The sequence below is a fragment of the Crinia signifera genome, chromosome 3, assembly GCF_055691185.1.
Source record: "Crinia signifera chromosome 3, ASM5569118v1, whole genome shotgun sequence".
NCBI classification, from domain to species: Eukaryota; Metazoa; Chordata; class Amphibia; order Anura; family Myobatrachidae; genus Crinia; species Crinia signifera.
In genome coordinates this window covers 322,182,634-322,202,867 of record NC_139219.1, presented here as the reverse complement: position 1 = coordinate 322,202,867, position 20,234 = coordinate 322,182,634, and the positions used below count along the sequence as shown (strand labels likewise).

Genomic DNA, 20,234 nt, shown 5'->3' with positions numbered 1-20,234 from the left:
GTAGTGTCCCGTGACCTCTGCTCTGTTCCCTAGACTGTGTCCGTCTGTATTCTGGGCCTCCTCCTACATGTAGCATAGACAACAACCTAACAAGCTAATCATTTACAGGGGCATTCTCTAACCGCACAATGATAGACAGCTGCCAAATAACATTTCTAGAGCAATGTAGTAAAACGCGTGATATAAAAGTGACACAAGACAGTCACCCAACCCACCCCCATATTGACCTATGGCCATCTAGGAACGCAGCTGCTTGCAATGACACGCCCACTACGCTCCCATAACACGCCCACTGAGCAGACCATGTTTGCGCGTACAGTTGGTGTAACGCATGCGCTGTAGGGTATTTGCAAATACTCAGTAAAGTACATGAACATCGCGTTGCGTGCAGCTCGGAATCAGGGGCTGTGTGGTCAGTACATCATCCACCAACACAAAAATGCCGGCTTACTGAGCTTATATAATAAATATTATCCAATGGTAATATTTAGGTGCTGATGCTGAGCTGGACACCGTCACTGCCATCCCTGTGCCTTTTTGCCCGGGTAATGCCCCATGCATCCAAATCTGTACACCATTAGAAATCATGCATGGCGGCTGACATGCTGTGGGCAACTGTGTGTGGTCGACGGGCTCATTATGTTAACATTGTGCATGTTGACAGCCAAGGTGCACGCCTCAAAACCCGTTCTGGAAACCCCCCCCCCCCCCCCAAGGAGATCCCATCCAAACGTATTCCTGTTTTGAGCTATTTTTGTCAATTTTTTATCGTTTTTTATCAATGTTTATCGATTTTCTTACTGATTTGAAACCAAAACGAAATCCGAATTTGAACCGAAACACTTGACGGTGGTTTTCATAAAACCCAAACCAAAACATTAAAACCAAAACCAAAAACACATGGATCCTCGTATGGCTGTAGGTCAGGCATGTCCAAACTATGGCCCTCCAGCTGTTGTGAAGCTACAAGTCCATCATGCCTTGCCACAGTTTTGCTATTAGGGGATGCCAAAACTATGACAAGGCATGCTGGGATGTCTATACTGTTACCTACCTGGCTGCTGCAACGGCCATTGGCGCCGCTGATGGCTGCCTAGGCGCTGTGCAGCTTGGCGGCGTATATATTCCTTGTGTGATAACTGTACTGTCCCTGCTTATGCTGCTTTCACATTGCCTAAAGGTTTGAGACCCGGTATTTTGAAACAGTATTTAAAACAGTATATTACCGTTTTAAACCCCTTTCACTCTGCACATAAATACATACAGGACAGACAGTAGCTATAAGACAGCATAGTGCATATGTAATTAGCCGCTCGTTACATATGCGCATATGTAATGAGTGCAGTGCATATGAATGAGCCGCTCATTACATATGGGCATATGTAATGAGCGGCTCATTCCATATGCACTGCACTCTCATAGCTACTGCCCGAGTCTGATATACCAGTTCAGAGCCGTTCACACTGCATACACAAAACGGCTCTGAACCGTGTAGGACTCTGCTTTTTTTCCCGTTTGCAAAAACCGGTAAATGCAGACTGGCGCTTTCACACAGCAGCTGTAACCATTTTAAAAGGCTAAAAAAACGGCAATATACCGGTTAAGAGCTGCAGTGTGAAAGGGGTATTATATTGTTACCTACCTGGCTGCTGCAACGACCAGTGGCGCCGCTGATGGCTGCCTAGGTGCTGTTCAGCTCAGCGGGTGTGTGTTCCCCGCATGTAATGTCTCAACAAATGTATGTAATGCCCCCCCCCCCATCCCCCATTCCTGCTTGATGCTCCACTGTAATCCACAAAAAATTCCTAGTGTGCGCAAACACACATGGCCAATAAAGTTGATTCTGATTCTGATTCACAACGGCTGGAGGGCCACAGTTTGGACATGCTTGCTTGATTTTTCCTGTTTGATTATGTGTACTCTGTAACTGGGCGCTGCGGAAACCTTGTGGCGCCATATAAATAAAGGATAATAATAATAATAGGTAAGTAATTAATGGATCACATTTAAAATCCCTTCACTATTCCTTCGGGGCTGTGAGCATTACTGTGCACTAGTGTTCTACCACCCATGCAGGAGTTCGTCGGGAGTGCCTAGGAGGGATCCTATGGATCCCTCTTCAGTAGTTTTTGCAAAATGCAGCCCATAGCCAGCCTACAATATTCAAATTCCATGCCGCCCCCAAAAGAAACTTACGGGGTTTGCTTTTTTTGTCTACATGCCTATTATTTGCAGTATCCAGCATAAATAGGCCCCTAGATGTTTTTCAACAGAAAGACGCCACAGAGGTGAACGTCAATCTTTGTAAATCAGCCTATTGCTCATTGGGAGATGTGGATTCACAAACCAGTGTGAGTGGGCGGTGGGGGAAGTTTAAAAATAAAATTCTAGATCTGAAACCTTCAGACCTTTCTCTGTTCTCAGGGAAAATGCGATTGTGCCTGTCTGGTGGACACCTTGGTGGTCTGACTATGACCTGTCTTCAGCTCACTCTGCACTCTGCACCCTTAGGAGGATCAGAAATATAGAAGTTCTGCAATTGTTGATGTGGGAACTGACAACAAGCGACACCACCAGGGCTATTTTAGGTATTTGTCGTCGTCGTCATCACACAACTCAACCAGATTTATCATACAAGGGCTGGCAGGAAACATCAAGCCGCGGCTTGGTCTATCTGGCAGGTCAGGAGGAAAACAGAATTGTGTGGATACTTCAGAATGAGCAGCAAGTACATGTAACTCTGCCGACTGCTTCTTCTCTATGGACCACTGGTGTTCTGTGGACATGTTCTTACACTGATGCCTGAGGTAATACCATCACTATTGCCTTTCCTTGGTCATTGTACATGGCTTAGGTATCCATACTTCTGTGCTAAGGTTCCCCATGCTGAAATTTTATATATAATGGTGGAGGGGGGGGGGGGGGGGGTTAGTTGCCATGCCGGTACTTAGGATGCCGTCAGACAAAAGACCGGACACCTGTTAAAGTACTGACACCAGAATCCCAACAGCCGTCATCCCAAATGGAAGTATAAGGGGAGAGGGGGGGGGGAATTAGACCTAGGCTGCGGGAGAGGAGGCAGGGGAGAAGTTTAGAACACTGGGACATCCGGGATGCCAGAGCCGGACTTCAGAACATCGGCATTCTATGTCGAGATCCAGTACCCAACGATGTCGACCTTAATAGGTTCGATCTAATGATCGTATCACCTTTGTAGCTTCAACAAGCCATGCTGTCAGGCCAGGGGAACAGATACACTTATATTGTTTCTGTGCAGGGTAAATACTGGCTGCTTTTGCATGTTTTACACCGAAATTTAAATTTGGTTTGAACACTCCCCACCCAAATCCATCTCTCTCTGCACATATTACATCTGCCCCCCTGCACTGCAGCTTGTTTTTGTTTTTTTTCGCTTTACCTGCAAACATGAATTCGGCCTGTTCTACACGCTACTGATACCTCTTTTACCTAGATACAGGGGCTAAATATATTATACAAATATCTTTTAAAGCAGGGATGGGGAACCTTCGGCCCTCCAGCGGCTGCTGAACTACACATCCCAGCATGCACTGCTACAGTTTTGCTATTTGGCCAAGCTAAAACTGTAGCAAAGCATTCTGGGATGTGTAGTTCAACAACAGGGAGAGGGCTGAAGGTTCCCCCTCCCTGTTTAGAGAGGTATTGATTAAGTAGAACAAGCTTGCAATGGTTTTGTAGGATCATGTTGTAGCTAGTCAGCACCGATGTTACTTTCTGTGTTCTTGAGCTTTTGTTTTACCGTATCGAAGAATAAAATAAGCTAAAACTATATATTATACAAACTTCAGTGGCGAAAAGGTGAAATATTATGTAATATATGTTGTCATGGTCTGATCAAATACAAATACCACAGTACAGAAGAGACAAACAGCACAAGTCAACAATATCCACAACTGGGACGGTGTAATGGTTACATTACTGCCTCACAGTGCTGAGGTCATGTTTTCTATCCCCACCATGTGTTATATATACGGGCAGCACGGACGGTGTAATGGTTACATTACTGCCTCACAGCGCTGAGGTCATGGGTTCTATCCCCACCATGTGATATATATACGGGCAGTACGGACGGTGTAATGGTTAGCATTACTGCCTCACAGCACTGAGGTCATGGGTTCTATCCCCACCATGTGTTATATATACAGGGCAGTACGGACGGTGTAATGGTTAGCATTACTGCCACACAGTGCTAAGGTCGTGTGTTCTATTCCCACCATGTGTTATATATACGGGGCAGCACGGACGGTGTAATGGTTACATTACTGCCTCACAGCGCTGAGGTCATGGGTTCTATCCCCACCATGTGTTATATATACGGGGCAGTACGGACGGTGTAATGGTTAGCATTACTGCCTCACAGCACTGAGGTCATGGGTTCTATCCCCACCATGTGTTATATATACGGGGCAGTACGGGTGGTGTAATGGTTACATTACTGCCTCACAGCACTGATGTCATGGGTTCTATTCCCACCATGTATTATATATACGGGGCAGTACGGATGGTGTAATGGTTACATTACTTCCTCACAGCGCTGAGGTCATGGGTTCTATCCCCACCATGTGTTATATATACGGGGCAGTACGGATGGTGTAATGGTTAGCATTACTGCCTCACAGCACTGAGGTCATGGGTTCTATCCCCACCATGTGTTATATATACGGGGCAGTACGGACGGTGTAATGGTTAGCATTACTGCCTCACAGCACTGAGGTCATGGGTTCTATCCCCACCATGTGTTATATATACGGGGCAGTACGGACGGTGTAATGGTTAGCATTACTGCCTCACAGCACTGAGGTCATGGGTTCTATCCCCAACATGTGTTATATATACGGGGCAGTACGGACGGTGTAATGGTTATAGCATTACTGCCTCACAGCACTGAGGTCATGGGTTCTATTCCCACCATGTGTTATATATACGGGGCAGTACGGACGGTGTAATGGTTAGCATTACTGCCTCATAGCGCTGAGGTCATGGATTCTATCCCCACCATGTGTTATATATACGGGGCAGTACGGACGGTGTAATGGTTAGCATTACTGCCTCACAGCGCTGAGGTCATGGGTTCTATCCCCAACATGTGTTATATATACGGGGCAGTACGGACGGTGTAATGGTTATAGCATTACTGCCTCACAGCGCTGAGGTCATGGGTTCTATCCCCACCATGTGTTATATATACGGGGCAGTACGGACGGTGTAATGGTTAGCATTACTGCCTCACAGCGCTGAGGTCATGGGTTCTATCCCCACCATGTGTTATATATACGGGGCAGTACGGACGGTGTAATGGTTAGCATTACTGCCTCACAGCACTGAGGTCATGGGTTCTATCCCCAACATGTGTTATATATACGGGGCAGTACGGACGGTGTAATGGTTAGCATTACTGCCTCATAGCGCTGAGGTCATGGGTTCTATCCCCACCATGTGTTATATATACGGGGCAGTACGGACGGTGTAATGGTTAGCATTACTGCCTCACAGCACTGAGGTCATGGGTTCTATCCCCAACATGTGTTATATATACGGGGCAGTACGGACGGTGTAATGGTTATAGCATTACTGCCTCACAGCGCTGAGGTCATGGGTTCTATCCCCACCATGTGTTATATATACGGGGCAGTACGGACGGTGTAATGGTTAGCATTACTGCCTCACAGCACTGAGGTCATGGGTTCTATCCCCAACATGTGTTATATATACGGGGCAGTACGGACGGTGTAATGGTTACATTACTGCCTCACAGCACTGAGGTCATGGGTTCTATCCCCACCATGTGTTATATATACGGGGCAGTACGGATGGTGTAATGGTTAGCATTACTGCCTCACAGCACTGAGGTCATGGGTTCTATTCCCACCATGTGTTATATATATACGGGGCAGCACAGATGGTGTAATGGTTAGCATTACCGCCTCACAGCGCTGAGGTCATGGGTTCTATCCCCACCATGTGATATATATACGGGCAGTACGGACGGTGTAATGGTTAGCATTACTGCCACACAGTGCTGAGGTCGTGTGTTCTATTCCCACCATGTGTTATATATACGGGGCAGCACGGACGGTGTAATGGTTACATTACTGCCTCACAGCGCTGAGGTCATGGGTTCTATCCCCACCATTTGTTATATATACGGGGCAGTACGGATGGTGTAATGGTTAGTATTACTGCATCACAGCGCTGAGGTCATGGGTTCTATCCCCACCATGTGCTATATATACGGGGCAGCGCGGACGGTGTAATGGTTACATTACTGCCTCACAGCGCTGAGGTCATGTGTTCTATTTCCACCATGTGTTATATATACAGGGCAGTACGGATGGTGTATTACTGCCTCACAGCGCTGAGGTCATGGGTTCTATCCCCACCATGTGTTATATATACAGGGCAGTACGGACGGTGTAATGGTTAGCATTACTGCCTCACAGCACTGAGGTCATGAGTTCTATCCCCACCATGTGTTATATATACGGGGCAGCACAGACGGTGTAATGGTTAGCATTACTGCCACACAGTGCTGAGGTCATGGGTTCTATCCCCACCATGTGTTATATATACGGGGCAGTATGGACGGTGTAATGGTTAGCATTACTGCCTCACAGCACTGAGGTCATGGGTTCTATCCCCACCATGTGTTATATATACGGGGCAGTACGGACGGTGTAATGGTTAGCATTACTGCCTCACAGCACTGAGGTCATGGGTTCTATCCCCAACATGTGTTATATATACGGGGCAGTACGGGCGGTGTAATGGTTATAGCATTACTGCCTCACAGCGCTGAGGTCATGGGTTCTATCCCCACCATGTGTTATATATACGGGGCAGTACGGACGGTGTAATGGTTAGCATTACTGCCTCACAGCACTGAGGTCATGGGTTCTATCCCCAACATGTGTTATATATACGGGGCAGTACGGACGGTGTAATGGTTATAGCATTACTGCCTCACAGCACTGAGGTCATGGGTTCTATTCCCACCATGTGTTATATATACGGGGCAGTACGGACGGTGTAATGGTTAGCATTACTGCCTCATAGCGCTGAGGTCATGGGTTCTATCCCCACCATGTGTTATATATACGGGGCAGTACGGACGGTGTAATGGTTAGCATTACTGCCTCACAGCACTGAGGTCATGGGTTCTATCCCCAACATGTGTTATATATACGGGGCAGTACGGACGGTGTAATGGTTATAGCATTACTGCCTCACAGCGCTGAGGTCATGGGTTCTATCCCCACCATGTGTTATATATACGGGGCAGTACGGACGGTGTAATGGTTAGCATTACTGCCTCACAGCACTGAGGTCATGGGTTCTATCCCCAACATGTGTTATATATACGGGGCAGTACAGACGGTGTAATGGTTATAGCATTACTGCCTCACAGCACTGAGGTCATGGGTTCTATTCCCACCATGTGTTATATATACGGGGCAGTACGGACGGTGTAATGGTTAGCATTACTGCCTCATAGCGCTGAGGTCATGGGTTCTATCCCCACCATGTGTTATATATACGGGGCAGTACGGACGGTGTAATGGTTATAGCATTACTGCCTCACAGCGCTGAGGTCATGGGTTCTATCCCCACCATGTGTTATATATACGGGGCAGTACGGACGGTGTAATGGTTAGCATTACTGCCTCACAGCACTGAGGTCATGGGTTCTATCCCCAACATGTGTTATATATACGGGCAGTACGGACGGTGTAATGGTTAGCATTACTGCCACACAGTGCTAAGGTCGTGTGTTCTATTCCCACCATGTGTTATATATACGGGGCAGCACGGACGGTGTAATGGTTACATTACTGCCTCACAGCGCTGAGGTCATGGGTTCTATCCCCACCATGTGTTATATATACGGGGCAGTACGGACGGTGTAATGGTTAGCATTACTGCCTCACAGCACTGAGGTCATGGGTTCTATCCCCACCATGTGTTATATATACGGGGCAGTACGGGTGGTGTAATGGTTACATTACTGCCTCACAGCACTGATGTCATGGGTTCTATTCCCACCATGTATTATATATACGGGGCAGTACGGATGGTGTAATGGTTACATTACTTCCTCACAGCGCTGAGGTCATGGGTTCTATCCCCACCATGTGTTATATATACGGGGCAGTACGGATGGTGTAATGGTTAGCATTACTGCCTCACAGCACTGAGGTCATGGGTTCTATCCCCACCATGTGTTATATATACGGGGCAGTACGGACGGTGTAATGGTTAGCATTACTGCCTCACAGCACTGAGGTCATGGGTTCTATCCCCAACATGTGTTATATATACGGGGCAGTACGGGCGGTGTAATGGTTATAGCATTACTGCCTCACAGCGCTGAGGTCATGGGTTCTATCCCCACCATGTGTTATATATACGGGGCAGTACGGACGGTGTAATGGTTAGCATTACTGCCTCACAGCACTGAGGTCATGGGTTCTATCCCCAACATGTGTTATATATACGGGGCAGTACGGACGGTGTAATGGTTATAGCATTACTGCCTCACAGCACTGAGGTCATGGGTTCTATTCCCACCATGTGTTATATATACGGGGCAGTACGGACGGTGTAATGGTTAGCATTACTGCCTCATAGCGCTGAGGTCATGGATTCTATCCCCACCATGTGTTATATATACGGGGCAGTACGGACGGTGTAATGGTTAGCATTACTGCCTCACAGCGCTGAGGTCATGGGTTCTATCCCCAACATGTGTTATATATACGGGGCAGTACGGACGGTGTAATGGTTATAGCATTACTGCCTCACAGCGCTGAGGTCATGGGTTCTATCCCCACCATGTGTTATATATACGGGGCAGTACGGACGGTGTAATGGTTAGCATTACTGCCTCACAGCGCTGAGGTCATGGGTTCTATCCCCACCATGTGTTATATATACGGGGCAGTACGGACGGTGTAATGGTTAGCATTACTGCCTCACAGCACTGAGGTCATGGGTTCTATCCCCAACATGTGTTATATATACGGGGCAGTACGGACGGTGTAATGGTTAGCATTACTGCCTCATAGCGCTGAGGTCATGGGTTCTATCCCCACCATGTGTTATATATACGGGGCAGTACGGACGGTGTAATGGTTAGCATTACTGCCTCACAGCACTGAGGTCATGGGTTCTATCCCCAACATGTGTTATATATACGGGGCAGTACGGACGGTGTAATGGTTATAGCATTACTGCCTCACAGCGCTGAGGTCATGGGTTCTATCCCCACCATGTGTTATATATACGGGGCAGTACGGACGGTGTAATGGTTAGCATTACTGCCTCACAGCACTGAGGTCATGGGTTCTATCCCCAACATGTGTTATATATACGGGGCAGTACGGACGGTGTAATGGTTACATTACTGCCTCACAGCACTGAGGTCATGGGTTCTATCCCCACCATGTGTTATATATACGGGGCAGTACGGATGGTGTAATGGTTAGCATTACTGCCTCACAGCACTGAGGTCATGGGTTCTATTCCCACCATGTGTTATATATATACGGGGCAGCACAGATGGTGTAATGGTTAGCATTACCGCCTCACAGCGCTGAGGTCATGGGTTCTATCCCCACCATGTGATATATATACGGGCAGTACGGACGGTGTAATGGTTAGCATTACTGCCACACAGTGCTGAGGTCGTGTGTTCTATTCCCACCATGTGTTATATATACGGGGCAGCACGGACGGTGTAATGGTTACATTACTGCCTCACAGCGCTGAGGTCATGGGTTCTATCCCCACCATTTGTTATATATACGGGGCAGTACGGATGGTGTAATGGTTAGTATTACTGCATCACAGCGCTGAGGTCATGGGTTCTATCCCCACCATGTGCTATATATACGGGGCAGCGCGGACGGTGTAATGGTTACATTACTGCCTCACAGCGCTGAGGTCATGTGTTCTATTTCCACCATGTGTTATATATACAGGGCAGTACGGATGGTGTATTACTGCCTCACAGCGCTGAGGTCATGGGTTCTATCCCCACCATGTGTTATATATACAGGGCAGTACGGACGGTGTAATGGTTAGCATTACTGCCTCACAGCACTGAGGTCATGAGTTCTATCCCCACCATGTGTTATATATACGGGGCAGCACAGACGGTGTAATGGTTAGCATTACTGCCACACAGTGCTGAGGTCATGGGTTCTATCCCCACCATGTGTTATATATACGGGGCAGTATGGACGGTGTAATGGTTAGCATTACTGCCTCACAGCACTGAGGTCATGGGTTCTATCCCCACCATGTGTTATATATACGGGGCAGTACGGACGGTGTAATGGTTAGCATTACTGCCTCACAGCACTGAGGTCATGGGTTCTATCCCCAACATGTGTTATATATACGGGGCAGTACGGGCGGTGTAATGGTTATAGCATTACTGCCTCACAGCGCTGAGGTCATGGGTTCTATCCCCACCATGTGTTATATATACGGGGCAGTACGGACGGTGTAATGGTTAGCATTACTGCCTCACAGCACTGAGGTCATGGGTTCTATCCCCAACATGTGTTATATATACGGGGCAGTACGGACGGTGTAATGGTTATAGCATTACTGCCTCACAGCACTGAGGTCATGGGTTCTATTCCCACCATGTGTTATATATACGGGGCAGTACGGACGGTGTAATGGTTAGCATTACTGCCTCATAGCGCTGAGGTCATGGGTTCTATCCCCACCATGTGTTATATATACGGGGCAGTACGGACGGTGTAATGGTTAGCATTACTGCCTCACAGCACTGAGGTCATGGGTTCTATCCCCAACATGTGTTATATATACGGGGCAGTACGGACGGTGTAATGGTTATAGCATTACTGCCTCACAGCGCTGAGGTCATGGGTTCTATCCCCACCATGTGTTATATATACGGGGCAGTACGGACGGTGTAATGGTTAGCATTACTGCCTCACAGCACTGAGGTCATGGGTTCTATCCCCAACATGTGTTATATATACGGGGCAGTACGGACGGTGTAATGGTTATAGCATTACTGCCTCACAGCACTGAGGTCATGGGTTCTATTCCCACCATGTGTTATATATACGGGGCAGTACGGACGGTGTAATGGTTAGCATTACTGCCTCATAGCGCTGAGGTCATGGGTTCTATCCCCACCATGTGTTATATATACGGGGCAGTACGGACGGTGTAATGGTTATAGCATTACTGCCTCACAGCGCTGAGGTCATGGGTTCTATCCCCAACATGTGTTATATATACGGGGCAGTACGGACGGTGTAATGGTTACATTACTGCCTCACAGCACTGAGGTCATGGGTTCTATCCCCACCATGTGTTATATATACGGGGCAGTACGGATGGTGTAATGGTTACATTACTGCCTCACAGCACTGAGGTCATGGGTTCTATCTTCACCATGTGTTATATATACGGGGCAGCACGGACGGTGTAATGGTTACATTACCGCCTCACAGCACTGAGGTCATGGGTTCTATCCCCAACATGTGTTATATATACGGGGCAGTACGGACGGTGTAATGGTTACATTACTGCCTCACAGCACTGAGGTCATGGGTTCTATCCCCACCATGTGTTATATATACGGGGCAGTACGGATGGTGTAATGGTTACATTACTGCCTCACAGCACTGAGGTCATGGGTTCTATCCCCAACATGTGTTATATATACGGGGCAGTACGGACGGTGTAATGGTTACATTACTGCCTCACAGCACTGAGGTCATGGGTTCTATCCCCACCATGTGTTATATATACGGGGAAGTACGGATGGTGTAATGGTTACATTACTGCCTCACATCGCTGAGGTCATGGGTTCTATCCCCACCATGTGTTATATATACGGGGCAGTACAGATGGTGTAATGGTTACATTACTGCCTCACAGCACTGAGGTCATGGGTTCTATCCCCACCATGTGTTATATATACGGGGCAGTACGGATGGTGTAATGGTTAGCATTACTGCCTCACAGCACTGAGGTCATGGGTTCTATTCCCACCATGTGTTATATATATACGGGGCAGCACAGATGGTGTAATGGTTAGCATTACCGCCTCACAGCGCTGAGGTCATGGGTTCTATCCCCACCATGTGTTATATATACGGGGCAGTACGGACGGTGTAATGGTTAGCATTACTGCCTCATAGCGCTGAGGTCATGGGTTCTATCCCCACCATATGTTATAGATTCGGGGCATTACGGATGGGAACACCATAAAATTGCTGAGTGTCCCCCTTGATCCATCCCACCCCAAATTTGTATCAGTTGTTGAAAGGCTATGTTATATATTACATAATAAAGGGGTCTAGTTACTAAGCCTTGGGCGGAGATAACGCACCAACCAACCAGCTCCCAATTACATTTTTTCAAACACATCCTGTAACATGACAGTTAGGAGCTGATTGGCGGCTACTTTACCTCTGTTCACTTTATCTCCGTCCAAGCCTTAGTACATAGACCTCAGAGTTACCGGTAACACTTCCATAATGCACTGTGGGTTATGGTATATTACATCTACAATGTCTAGGTCTACAGCCTAATGGTTGACAGTCAAAAGGTCGACAGGTAAGGTCAACAAGGTACAAAGGTCAACAGGGTCAACAGGGTCAAAAGGTTGACAGTGAAAAGGTGGACATGGAAAAGGTTGGCATGAGTTTTTCATGTTTTTTTTTGGTGTCCATGTTGACATAGGTCGGCATGGACACCGTCTAAGTGTACCGCGTCCCCTCGCTTCGGGCTTGGAGCTCCGCTGCGCTTGGCACTCTATTATATTCTCCCTCCACGCCGTAGTGGATGGTAGGGTATGAAATACCGCCTGTCGGCACATGTCGGCTGAAAGTTTTGTTAAAAAATACACGTCGACCTTTCTCACATGACCTTTTGGCTGTCGACCTAGAGTCAACCTATCATGAGTCCGGATACCGCACTGTTCTGTCAGAACCCTGCTTCCCCCATCCACCATCCCAACCTGTTTATTATATCCGGCCAAAGGACCACATGTGACAGTGATGATAATGACGGTTCCTCTCTTCATTCCTCTTTTTGAATTTTTCAGTCACAGTCCAGTCACGCAGATCGCGTGTGTGTTTTGGGCTGGGACTACTTATTTCTGTTTTAACTTTTAAAGGGATACAGATTATCCAACTATATTGGTGTGGAAACCCTCGATGCTTCCCATCTTTGGCAATGGTGACACAAATAATCGATGGCAGGGTAACTATTCTACGTTATGTCATCTATCGGTTCACCATCGTTTTTGTACATGTGCAGCACCTGGCTCTGCTTCTGACTGAGAGCCGGGGTCTGGGCTGAGTTTTGATTGACAGCTGTCTGTGAAGAGGTGGGACATCCTGGTTCTGGTTCTGACAAACAGCTGACTGGCTGGTACTTTACCTCTCTCCACTTTTGGCTGCTGTCACCATTGTATGGGGACCGGGTGTGGTTCATTAAGTTAGACAGTCAATAGGTCGACCACTATTGGTCGACAGTGAATAAGTTGACACGTGAAAAGATCGACAAGGTCTAGGTCAGTGTTGACAAAATGTAGACACAAGCAAAATGTCAGCATGAAAATGTCGACACAGGGAATGGTCGGCATGAGTTTTCACTTTTTTTGTGTTTATGTTGAAATCTGCCGACATAGACCCTGTATAAGTGCCCCACCGCACTTGGCATACTAGTATGATCTAACTCTATGCCAACTTGTGTCTTCCTTCCAGCTCCCCGAAAAGGGGGGCAAGTCCAAACCTAGGGATGGCCATCAATCATCGATGATTCAAAGGGACAGATGTATCAAGCTTCATAGAGTGATAAAATGGAGAGTGATAAACCGCCAGCCAATCAGCTCCTACCTGTCATGTTACAGGCTGCATTTGAAAAATGACAGGTAGGAGCTGAGGCCCTCGCCATGTGAAGTGTACTATTTGGGGATCCGCATGCTACATTGTCACCCCAAAAAAGTGAAAAACGCATGTAGTCATTTTCAGGTGTCGACCATTGCCATGTGGAACTTTGTTTGTGCCGAACTTTTGCTACTGCCGACTTTGTGTGTGTCGACCTATTGTTAATATCGACTTTATGCATGTTGACCTTTTGTTAATGCTGACCTGGTGCCATACTTCCCTACCCTCCCGGAATGGCCAGGAGGGTCCTGAAAATTGGGTCCCCCTCCTGCCCCCCTGGAAGGCCTCCCACATTTAGCAGGGCCCCCGCATCAGCCCCCACACACCCTCCCTCTGAGGGAGACTCAAAAGGTTGGCAAGCATGGCTTGTGTATGTCAACATTTTGTCAATGTAGACCTTGTGCATGTCGATCTTCCGATGTCGACCTATTGACTGTCTGTCTAGATACTGTGGACATTTTACTCGGGATCCGACATATACCTGGCATTAATAATGCACATGCTCTCCTTAGTGTACAGCGGGGGGCGAGTAATGTGTCAGAAGACTTGTTTTCATCTCAGCTGTAACAGAAATAGATCCATCATTTCCTGTCCTAACCAATCAGCAGCAGCGGGGACATGACTTGCCGTTACACAGAGGATGGCGGCTGTTGTTCTTACATCAATGGGTTCAGCTCTGAGCCTTGTGGTGTTGTGAGTGCATCCGAGCAAGACTGGTGTAGCAGAGCACAACGTTGTCAGTAACCAGAAAGGTCTGAGACGCACTCACGTACAGAACTGGTACACATCTCAGGACACATGGTCTCCTAAAGGCAGGGTCGCCAATAGGGGGGTACTGTGGGTACAGTTGTCCTGGACCCCGGCCTCTGGAAGGGCCTGGGCAGCTCGTTTTGCCCACCGCAACACCTCCCCCTCAACTGCCTCCGCTGCGCTGCGCTCAGTGCGCTGAACAAAGCAGGTCCTGGAGCACAGACTTATTCAACCCAGGACTCCGGCGACCAATTAAAATGCTGCACCTGCTTTCGAGCTAATCAAAGCTCACGGACCGGCAGCCAATCAGAGCAGCAGCCAGTATGTGAGCTCTGATTTGCTCACCAGCCGGTGCTGCATTTTAATTGGCCGCCAGCATCCTGAGTTGACGAAGCCTGCGCTCCGGGACCTCCGGGCTGCAGCTCAGCGGAAGCGAAGGTAGGGGAGCAGGAGCTGAGTTACGGTAAATCAAGTGTGGAGGGGGGGGGGGGGGGGGGCAAAATTCCTAATGGCAGCCCTGCCTAAAGCCAGTGACTCCATATAGACAGCGTAGGTGCATCCGTTCCCAGGGCAGATAGGCAGTTCTCTGAGACCACTAAGTAGCGCCCCCTGCTGCTAAGCGGGTATTGCTGGCTGTCCTGAGACATTTCTGTCCGCCAGGCCGCCAAAATATCCTCTGAGGAACTACGAGGCTGGCTATAAAAAAATTCTGTTTTTTTGAGTTCTCACTTTCCAAGGGATACCAGTTTGGGGCTGGGGGACCCCACACTGTGTGTCCACCTTCTATATCATTAGAATTCAGGAGATTTTATTTATGATGCAGGATAGCAGGAGATAAGAACATCATGCAGGACTCTCCCCCAGGATGGGGGTTGTGCATGTGCGCATTTGCTGTAATTGTTTAAGCATTCAGTTCCGTATTGCGCTGATCAGCCAGGCGTATGGTAAGCGATAACTAGAGCGCAACACTTGTCATTACAGTAACTTTTTCTTAGGCATAAGTATAAATATTTACTTCTGCATGAATGTATTCAACCAATTGTGACATGAATTCAATCATAACAAACCACCCGGATCACTCTCTCTCTCTCTGTTATTTACCTGCCTGTCAACATAACAGTAACATGGCATGCTGGCATGCTAAACACTTGAATTCCCCCCTTAAAGGTGAGGATCAGCATTAGATACATAGCTACAATAAAAACATTAGATAGATACATTTTTTTTAAAAGAAACACAAGCAATTCACTTTTTATTTTATCCAATGTAAGTAATATACAATATTAGGCATCAAAATAAAATATTATATTCACTGATTGTCTAAACTGTTTGTATATTTTTTCTTTAGTTACAAGATCCTAGACGATGATAATTGTATTCATTTAACACACTTAAATATATTGATTAAACATTTAGCATAATTAAATAATATATCTAATTTTACCCTGTAAAGCCTGGCACCTCAAAGAACATGTGGGTAACAAATATGACACAGTTTATAGTTTCGGGATCAAGTAAATAGTTTCATTGAAATACATTTATTTGATAAATGAGCAGTTTGGTTAAAGATTTGCTAGACATTGCTATTATCACGTTTGGCAGAAAATTGACAGGAATTAGAATTCTATGGTGTGAATGGAAAAATTAATGTTACAAAATAAGAATAAGGGCCAGATGTAACAAGCTTCAAAAGTGATAAAATGGAGAGTGATAAACAGCCAGCCAATCAGCTCCTACCTGGCATATCACAGGCTGGGTTTGAAAAATAACAGGTAGGAGCTGATTGGCTGGCTGTTTATCACTTTCCATTTTATCTCTTTTGAAGCTTGATACATCTGGCCCTAAGAATGCTATATGTTTGAATAAATGGGCAAAAAACCTCATCCCAATTAACAAGCGTGGCTTTGGGTAGTAGTGGTTCCTAACGGTGGTCCTCCGGTATCCCCAAAGTTCACGATTCCAGGTCACCTGCGGATTTTTAAAATGTGACAGTTGGTGATACAGAGAGCAGCGGCTTGGTGACTTGGAAAACGTGAACTGTTGGGGGTACTTGAGGACCGGGGTTGGGAACCAATAGACTATTCGACCAATTTGGAGATGCCGAACTGGCCAACACATTGTATTGGAGAGGGCTCTCCGCCTTTTATGGTGTAACGAACAAGCAACACGCCGCCCGGCTACCCTGTAACATGGCACTTGGGAGCTGATTGGCTGGTACTTTATCTCTCTCCATCTTGCATTAATGTGATGTGCGTTGAAGAAAATATTATTGAAAGACGCCTGAAAGTTATTATTGAGTTAAAATAAGTTCTGTTGAGATGAGGAGACCGCAGCACCTCGGAGCGGACATGCTAGATTAATCAGCAGGAACCAGAAATCTCTGGTGGATATCAGCGCTGATACAGAAGGTGCCGCAAGTTAGTACATGGAAAACCCTAAGCAGCCAATGCCAGACATTAATAAGCACATTTTTTGCAGAACAAATATCTGATGCAGAGTTACCAACATGAGAAAAAACTAAAAGTGCAGAGCGATGCAGATCTCGGGGTGCACGCGCCTATGGTAACCAGCACTTAGGGGAAGGTCACATGACAGGTTACGCCATACGACTGCTACAGATAATTATAAAACGATAATCACTTCCTGTTAGTTTCAGGACCTTGGGCAAAACCAAAATATTTGTATTATTAGGATACCGTTGGGTGTCAAGTGACTTTGTCAGAATCGGCGTGAAAATTGCCAAGCAAATATTGTTATTCATCGTAGTGAACTGTAACGTTACCTTATATAGGAAACAAGCATTTTTTTACACAACATTTTTTATTTTAATTTACTGTATATAACAAATGTGAGCGACGCTGGGATTTCTAACCGATATTGTGCACTTCTCTCACAGAGATGTTGACATTTTTTAGCGGATATTTTTGCGCATCGCTCACAGAAATGTTGACACTCAAAGGGTTCACACATTAGCCCCCCCCCCCCCCCTCCTGCAGATGATGCAGTGGCTTTGGAGGGCCTGTGCTATGCAGATTCCGTGCGGTCCGGCCTTTTTCTAGGAAGAGACGGATTCTTGATGTCCTACTGGACCTCTAGAGTCTGTTAGGGAAGTGCTGGAATTCTGGGAACGCTGGTGCCACCGCATAGCATGAAACCCCTGACAACATTCATGAAATCCCTGGCAGTGAGCATGAAACTCCTGGCAACGAGCATGAAATCCCTGGCAATGAGCATGAAACCCCTGGTAATGAGCATGAAACGCCCTGGCAATGAGCATGAAACCCCTGACAAGGAGCATGAAATCCATGACAATAAGCATGAAACCCCTGGCAATGAGCATGAAACCCCTGATATGGAGCATCAAACCCCTGGCAACAAGCATGAAACACCTGTCAACAAGCATGAAACCCCTGGCAATGAGCAGTAAAATCCTGACAAAGAGCATAAAACTCCTGGCAATGAGCATGAAAGCCCTGGCAATGAGCATGAAACCCCTGGCAACAAGCAGGAAACCCCTGGCAACAAGCAGGAAACCCCTGGCAAGGAGCAGGAAACTCCTGACAACAAGCATGAAGCTCCTGACAAAAAGCATGAAACACCTGGCAACGAGCATGAAACCCCTGGCAATGAGCATGAAACCCTGACAAAAAGCATGAAACCCCTGGCAACAAGCATGAAACCCCTGGCTACAAGCAGGAAACTCCTGACAACGAGCATGGAACTCCTGACAACATTCATGAAATCCCTGGCCACGAGCATGAAACCCCTGGTAATGAGCATGAAACCCCTGGCAATGAGCATGAAGCCCCTGATAAGGAGCATGAAACCCCTGACAACAAGCATGAAACCCCTGGCAACGAGCAGGAAACTACTGACAACAAGCATGAAATCCCTGGCAACGAGCATGAAACCCCTGGTAATGAGCATGAAACCCCTGGCAACGAGCAGGACGAGCATGAAATTCCTGGCTACGATCATGAATCCATTTCAACGAGAATTAATTCCCTGGTAGTGAGCATGAAACCCCTGGCAACTAGAATGGAGTCAACAATTATAATTAATATGTGTGTGTGTGTGTGTGTGTGTGTGGGGGTGCAAAATGTATAATAACGCCACACACAGGGCTAAACGCGCTGCTATAACAGTTCCTGCTTCGCCTCATTAGCGAGGCGAAGCAGGAGGGGAGACCGACAAGATGTATTAACATCTTGCCTGCCGAAGCGGGGGAGCGCTAACTCCCCCCCTCCGGCGAGGTCCCCTCCTGGAGACAGTGCATCAGTTAATACTGATGCGACATCTCCCCCCCACCCACGGCCGGCAGACTGCGCATGCGTGGGATCTCGCTACTCACACGAGAACCCCAGCGCAGCTCAGAGCCAGCAGCAGGGACAGCGCTGTCCCTGCTGTGGGCATAGGGCATCGCCGTTTGCAGCTGTCGAAGTCGATAGCTGCAGGCGGCGGAACGGTCAGCGATGACCGTTCATAAATTAGGCAGGAGGCAGGCGCGCACTACAAAATATAGCTGCGCTATGACTCCTGCCCCACAGCGCCGCACGCTAGACACTGGCTCGGCGGGTGTCATAGAACAGGGGACGTGCTATCCCCTGCCACAACGCACGGGGATAGCGCATATTCCCCTGATCGACCGGTCATAAATCTACCCCACAGTTCTATACAGTTTTTAGAAGGCCTATGCTATTATAGGTTACAGGTTAATGAAATCGGGAAATATCGATCACAATCTACAGTAGAGATGTACTGTTCAGTTCTCCTAAATAACCAGCACACACAAACTTCTTGATTTCTATTGATTTTTTCCAATAAATGTTTACCGATTTTTATTTATTTTAAACAATGAATCTGAACCAAAACAAGTGAGGGTGATTTTGCCAAAATGAAAAGACAACGATAATCTAGAGGGTAGGATAGAGAATTTTTACCCAGGACCCAGGGCGTTGCTTCATGGGAATGCTGCAGTTGTGCACTACACCTACCATTTTCATAACTGTAGGGGGCATGTCCAGCACTCTGGGGGCTGCTGGCCATGCCTCCTGTCCCTATCTGCCATGTGGAGCATCAAGTGATAGATGGCCTCCCAACTCCCCCCCCCCCAACTCTCCCACAAACTGGACACTGTGACCCACGGGTCAGAAAGAGGCACAGTCCCCAAAATAACGAGACTATCCTTCGAGAATCAGGACAGTTGTGAGGTCTGAGCATGTACGGGACATATATAAACTCCACAGTGCACTGGTCAAGTACATGGGTTTCATGGTCACACCCACAACAAGCCTTTTCATTGGTCATTTGAAGTACCATGTGACATATAAAACTGATAATGTGTTTGTTTGCTCTAAGGATGGGCTTGGTTGGCAGCAAAACGTTCTCCTACAAAAAAGATCAACGATATCACATGAGCCCTCCAGGCGGACAGTTCTACAAACCGCCCCACCCACCCATAGTAAGTGCCACGCTCCAGTAGGTATATACAAAAAATGTGTT

The 20,234-nt window shown here is 47.1% G+C and overlaps 1 protein-coding gene across 1 annotated transcript in view; it reads left to right on the top strand.

The window, feature by feature from the left end:
* The first annotated feature begins 2,466 nt into the window (after nt 1-2,466).
* The window catches only part of BLK (BLK proto-oncogene, Src family tyrosine kinase), a 41,293-nt gene continuing 23,525 nt past the window's right edge, over nt 2,467-20,234 (top strand). The window contains exons 1-2 of the mRNA XM_083178771.1: nt 2,467-2,807; nt 20,091-20,193. Of these exons, the coding sequence (XP_083034897.1) occupies nt 20,092-20,193 (102 nt within the window). The 5' untranslated portion in view covers nt 2,467-2,807; nt 20,091. The remainder of the gene's footprint in view (nt 2,808-20,090; nt 20,194-20,234) is intronic.